Source organism: Balaenoptera acutorostrata, chromosome 9 (genome assembly GCF_949987535.1).
Source record: "Balaenoptera acutorostrata chromosome 9, mBalAcu1.1, whole genome shotgun sequence".
NCBI lineage: Eukaryota > Metazoa > Chordata > Mammalia > Artiodactyla > Balaenopteridae > Balaenoptera > Balaenoptera acutorostrata.
Window position 1 is genome coordinate 97,568,014 of NC_080072.1, and position 6,345 is coordinate 97,574,358.

The following is a 6,345-nucleotide window of genomic DNA, read 5'->3' on the forward strand; positions in this document are numbered from 1 at the left end:
TCTGTCTGACTTACTGCACTTAGTGTGATAATCTCTAGGTCCATCCATGTTGCTGCAAATGGCATTATTTCATTCTTTTTTATGACTGAGTAATATTCCATTGTGTGTATGTGTGTGTATATATGTACACCACATCTTCTTTATCCATTCATCTGTCAGTGGACACTTAGGTTGCTTCCATGTCTTGGCTATTGTAAATAGTGCTGCTATGAACATTGGGGTGCATTTTTTTTTGTTTTTTAAAATTTATTTATTTATTTTATTTATCTTGGCTGCATTGGGTCTTCGTTGCCGTGTGTGGGCTTTCTCTAGTTGCAGAGAGCGGGGGCTACTCTTTGTTGCAGTGCGTGGGCTTCTCATTGCGGTGGCTTCTCCTGTTGCAGGGCGCAGGCTCTAGGCATGCAGGCGTCAGTAGTTGTGGCACGTGGGCTCAGTAGTTGTGGCTCGCAGACTCAGTAGTTGTGGTGCACGGGCCTAGTCGCTCTGCAGCATGTGGGATCTCCCCGGACCAGGGCTTGAATCTGTGTCCCCTGCATTGGCAGGCGGACTCTTAACCACTGTGCCACCAGGGAAGCCCCTGCATGTATTTTTTTGAGTTAGTAGACTCTTTCTGTTTTGTATTTTCTAAACTTTTTATAATTTGTATTATTTACATGATGAAAAGCAAAATTAATTTTTTATATTTTGCAAACATATTGGGACAAGTCAGACTTGTACAGTCTGGTAGGATTTATTCATTGGAACCATTGATTCTTTAAACTAGCTAAGCAAAATAACAGAAGCATGGGGCTTGAAAGAAATTAGACCAGGCATTTAAAGAGTTAAAACATACTCAGTGGTTTCTATTATATCAAGGATTTTTTTGGCCATCTCCTATGGGCAACTGATTTTTTTTTTTCTAGCATGGGTTGCAGCTAGTACCCCTTAGTGAAGTGAAATCTGTTACATATCTTACAGGCTAGTGAACGTATGGTAAGGCTGACCATTTTTATGACTGTTTAAGAATTCCTTAACCATTTTTGTTGTGGTTGCTAGTAGTTCCTTTTGTCTTGTTGGATCCCAAGGAGATAGATGTTGCCAAATGCCCAAAGGAAAAGATTTTTCTGTGTGTGAATTTATGGGATGTCCCCCGTGGGCGTGGCAATATTTTTCTAATATAATTGTAATCCCTAGTTGATAAATGAATTTAATGAAAGTTAGAGGTGTTCGATGAACACTGATAGTCTTTAAGAACAGCATCACTCACAGAAAGCAGCCGCCATGTTTTCCTACAATCATCCCATCATCACAGAGTGTCTAGTAGGCTAAATGGACTGCTGATTGACCCCACAACGTATATCACATATTCTTACAGTAAGAGGATTCTGACTCCTCATATATTTTTTCACTTGAGGAATATGTGCTGTATTAGGAAAATACATCTACTTATAAACCTTTGTCTAAAGAACTGTTAGAGAAAGAAAAAAAAAAAGAACTATTAGAGAATTCTTCCTCTGGCAGGAAGTTTATTTGGAGAGGACAACACATGGAGATTAAGGAAGAATATGCCCTCCTAGTTGTATCTATTACATGAGTTGACCTTGTCAGCAGAGGGCCAGACTGATGTTAGTGAATCAATAAATGAATGTGTGTGTAAGAGACACACAGACATACACACCTGTACTTTATGAAATAGCCAGGGATGTGTGGAGAATTGGGCAATGAAAAAAGGGACCTGAAACACTTATGTTAAGTGGATTGTTTCCTTTCATATTATATTTGAGGTTACTAAAACAACCAGAAGATGAATAAAATTATTTCTCTCACCATAGAAAAGTGGGAACATTTTTCTTAAGACAGAATCCTTTCCAATCTTTTCTTCTTATTTTCACCTTTTAAAAATTCAGTGAAAATAATGTACACATTTCCATACTATTCTGTCCACTGATCTGGGTAATCCTGTTGCTTTTAGCTATGAAACTCATTACATTACAGTCAAGTGTAATACAGGGAAATTCTTCTGCCGGTTCTGTTCCTTTGTTGGCATCTTCGGTCCTGAGTAGAATGATCATCACCCTACATCCTGGGAAATCCCTCAGTCCTGGGCACACTGGGACAGTTGGTCACCCTAATCCTAAGGGTGTATATTACACTCTAGGGATGGGGCTGGGGAGCTGGTGTAAGAATGAAGGAAACTGATGGAAGGGAAAAGTCCTGAGGTATGAAGACAACATTTTTTCCTTTTGAAGAATGTTTACTATAGCTAAGGAAATGTGAAAATCAGTAAGCCAGTATCTGTGTGGTTAGTAGTGAATTAGTGATTGCTGCATTAGCGATAAGTATTTTGGGTTTAGTCCTGCATTCTTCAGTACCCATACCAAAAGACAAGGAGTCAGAGGAATGCCATTTTGATTTGAGCACTCCTGGATCATAGAAGAACATTCTGCCTTCAGTGGGTTTTGGTTCTAAGTACACACTTTGTTCTGGGTAACTTTATTTTAGCAAATGGAGATGTGAACATTTTTACTTTCAAATATAGGGTGTTTATGCAATTTCAGACCACTTTAAACATAATTTGTATATATCTATAGTTAATACTTAGAGTAACACTTCCTCTAACATACTAGGTAGACCAGTTTCGGGTTTTACTTTTGCCTTGGTGTTCCTTAGCAAGCTTGTCTCTCTCCCCTAAGTCTTGTTCTTGGTTTATTACCTTACAGAGAAGTGTGGGAAATGGAACTGGATAGACTCAAGAATCAAGATGGTGAAATAAATCGGAACATTATGGAAGAGACAGAACGGGCCTGGAAGGCAGAGGTGAGAAGAGCCGCTATGTTGAAGCTATGTTGAAGGTCTTGATTTTGGGCTTCCAGATGGTGTGTACTTTCGGTATAGTATCAATACTGTACACTAAGCTATTTAAGTATTATACCGTAGAGCCACTAAGCATTGTTTTAACTATCTAAGGGTAGCTTTGTGTATGTAAAATTAATAAAGTGTGTGTGTGTGTTTGTGCGTATGTGTGTGTATGGTTTCCTTAGATCTTATCACTAGAGAGTCGGAAAGAGTTGTTGGTATTGAAACTAGAAGAAGCAGAAAAAGAGGCAGAACTGCACCTTACTTACCTCAAGTAAGTACCTTCCATTTCTAGGGTTTTAATGGCCCTGCAGTTTTGTGTTTTGGAGGGATTTCTTTTTAGGTTTTGAAACCCTGGGCCAGCTAGTCTGGCACTTATTCTGTTTTCACGGGAAGTCATCTCTGTGCGATAGTAATTTGTTCAGTGATTTCTCTTCCCATACTCTAAACTTCCTCACTCTCTGACTCTTCCCTTTCTACAGTTTTATAGTTTTGTACTTTTTATTGTATTATTTCCAATTGGATAAACAGTATCTCTTATGCTGTCCAGCATAACAAATGTCTTTGGAGATTTGTTTCTTATACAGTCATTTCTCCTCTTTCTGCCGTGAAATTTGGAGGACCCCCGTGGCATTTTCAGCCAGACAAGAGCCCTCTCTATGTGGTTGGTCCGCTTTCTCCAATACTTGTTTTGCAAGACGCTGGAGTTAAAGTGAGGCAAACGGCTTAGAACCTTGGCCTTCTCCTGCACCTGCTCCGACCTCTTCTCTCCAGGCCCATTAGCCAGCTACTGTTCTGCTATCTCAGAGAGTTAGGAATTGGGTTTTCTTTAATTCTGTAAATTACTGTTGGTTTCTTGAAAGGTCAACTCCCCCAACACTAGAGACAGTTCGTTCCAAACAGGAGTGGGAGACAAGACTGAATGGAGTTCGGATAATGAAAAAGAATGTTCGGGTAAGTGTAGTGATGCGTGATCATTGAGTCAGAGTTCATCTGTGCTGAAACACTTCTGGCGAGAGGGAAGGACCTTTTGCATTGCCCTTAGGGCTTGTCCTACCACTCCTCTTGCTTTCCTGATATAGGATGGTGCTCTCTTTATAGACAGGCTCATTCTGCTTAGCAGTAAAGGATAATTCCTGCTTTTCTCTCTTTTCTAGGACCAATTTAATAGTCATATCCAGCTAGTGAGGAATGGAGCCAAGCTGAGCAGCCTTCCTCAGATCCCTACTCCCACTTTGCCTCCACCCCCATCAGAGGTAAGAGCGCTGGCTTTGGGGAGTCTACCTTTGTGTGTTGGTGGCAGAGCCTAGAGTCTTTCACTTGTTCTTTTTATGAAGATATCGGGACCATCCTTATTTGGTACAAGAAAGAGTTGCTCACTGATTTCTGCTCCAGTTTCCTAAACTTTCGTTTTCTTTCTCTCCCACTTGTCTTCCACCTCTTCCCCTCTGCAGACAGACTTCATGCTTCAGGTGTTTCAACCCAGTCCCTCTCTGGCTCCTCGGATGCCCTTCTCCATTGGGCAGGTCACAATGCCCATGGTTATGCCCAGCGCAGATCCCCGTTCCTTGTCTTTCCCGATCCTGAACCCTGCCCTTTCCCAGCCCAACCAGCCTTCCCCACCCCTTCCTGGCTCGCATGGGAGAAATAGCCCTGGCTTGGGTTCCCTTGTCGGCCCTCATGGTCCACACGTGCCCCCTGCCGCCTCCATCCCACCTCCCCCAGGCTTGGGTGGTGTTAAGGCTTCTACTGAAACTCCCCGGCCCCAACCAGTAGACAAACTGGAGAAGATTCTGGAGAAGCTGCTGACTCGGTTTCCACAATGCAATAAGTAAGTATCTTTAAGGATTAATTTTAAAAGTGTTTTTCAGAGAAATGTTTATGGGTTAAAATAGGAGAGGTTTCATAGATATTCCTCATGAGTGTAGTATAGAATCTCTGCCCCTCAACATTTTTCTTTCTTAGGGCCCAGATGACCAACATTCTTCAGCAGATCAAGACAGCACGTACCACCATGGCAGGTCTGACCATGGAGGAGCTGATCCAGCTGGTAGCTGCGCGACTTGCAGAACACGAGCGGGTGGCAGCAAGTACTCAGGTAAGAAAAGCTACTTGGCGGAGACCTCGGACCTGCTGAGGTGTTGGGGAAGAGGCAGATTTCAGAAATATTTGGGGTGGGAAGAAGCATTGCAGCCAGGGGTATCTGGCCTGCTTTCTTCCTTTGCTGCGCTGGGAAATGAATGACTTCTCTTTGTTAAATGCCCTGTTTCTCAGATGTTCCTCCCTCACTGTGACAACGTTTCTGCCCACAGCCCCTTGGTCGGATCCGGGCCCTGTTCCCTGCTCCATTGGCCCAAATCAGTACCCCAATGTTCTTGCCTTCTGCCCAAGTTTCATATCCTGGGAGGTCTTCACATGTAAGACTCTATTCTTTGAAAACTGGGATGTGGAGAAGCTGGGGGTGAGGAGGGAGTGGGTTTATAGGTGGAGCGCAGGAAGAAGCCATCATGTCCTCAGCTGGGTTGTCGACAGCCCCAGCTGGGAAAAGGCAGGTACTCTGTATTGGAACTTTTCTTTCTTTTGGTGTAAAATCTTTTTGCTACATGGGAAGAGTAGATGGAATCATGGGCATATAAGGCAAGGAGGCCCAGAGGTTCCTTACTCTTTTGACTGTCCCTCCTCTGCTGTGCAGGCTCCAGCCACCTGTAAACTGTGTCTAATGTGCCAGAAACTTGTCCAGCCCAGTGAGCTGCACCCAATGGCATGCACCCACGTGCTGCACAAGGAGGTGGGTGCTGCATGCCTTCCTCTTTTTTCCACTCTTTCTTTTTGACAGCTGAGATAATTTAATTTTCTTGAACATTTTACAGTGTTGATGCTCATCATTAATATCTGAACATAAGGTTTTCAGTCAATCATGGCTTAAATATCAGCAGAATTCAGAATACTGGCAGCTAGGCTCTCCCAGCTTCCTTCAACCCCATTCCCTGTAGGGGACTGGACTGGATAAACAGTTCATACTAGAACACTGATAGTCACTGTCTTGGAAAATTGACAATAAGATATACATATCTAACCATTGTTTCGGATGTACCATTGCCAAGAGACTTTGCTTAGATGAGAGGAATGGAATAGGGAACCTCAATATGAGATTAGTAACTCCATTAATAAAATAGTTGGAAGGCTGACCTATTAGAGATTAGCTTCACAAACTGACAAGTTATTTCTCTCTTTTATGATGGTACCAGACGGAGTTAAACCTCTTAGCACCAGAGATGATTTCTTTTTTACTATTTTGTTTTGTTCATTTTGTTTTTCTAAGAGGTAGAAACTGAATTTATATCTAAATTCTTGGTAAGGGAAAATCCTGAATAAGATTTGAGGGCGATGGGTATTAGGAGATGGAAGCTCATCTCAGGCTAAATGGATGGTAAGAAGGAGCAAGCCTATAGACAGTCAGCAGAAAGCAGCTTCACACTGTTATTAGCTGGTTTTTAATGTTCCCTGTAA

The 6,345-nt window shown here is 42.4% G+C and overlaps 1 protein-coding gene across 2 annotated transcripts in view; it reads left to right on the forward strand.

Annotated features, from left to right (window-relative positions):
* The window catches only part of RNF214 (ring finger protein 214), a 59,080-nt gene that overhangs the window by 44,595 nt on the left and 8,140 nt on the right, over positions 1-6,345 (forward strand). For both annotated transcript variants that reach the window (XM_057552637.1, XM_057552638.1), the window contains exons 7-14: positions 2,700-2,796; positions 3,021-3,109; positions 3,699-3,789; positions 3,993-4,091; positions 4,290-4,666; positions 4,801-4,933; positions 5,148-5,252; positions 5,528-5,623. In XM_057552637.1, coding sequence (XP_057408620.1) covers positions 2,700-2,796; positions 3,021-3,109; positions 3,699-3,789; positions 3,993-4,091; positions 4,290-4,666; positions 4,801-4,933; positions 5,148-5,252; positions 5,528-5,623 — 1,087 coding nt within the window. The remainder of the gene's footprint in view (positions 1-2,699; positions 2,797-3,020; positions 3,110-3,698; positions 3,790-3,992; positions 4,092-4,289; positions 4,667-4,800; positions 4,934-5,147; positions 5,253-5,527; positions 5,624-6,345) is intronic.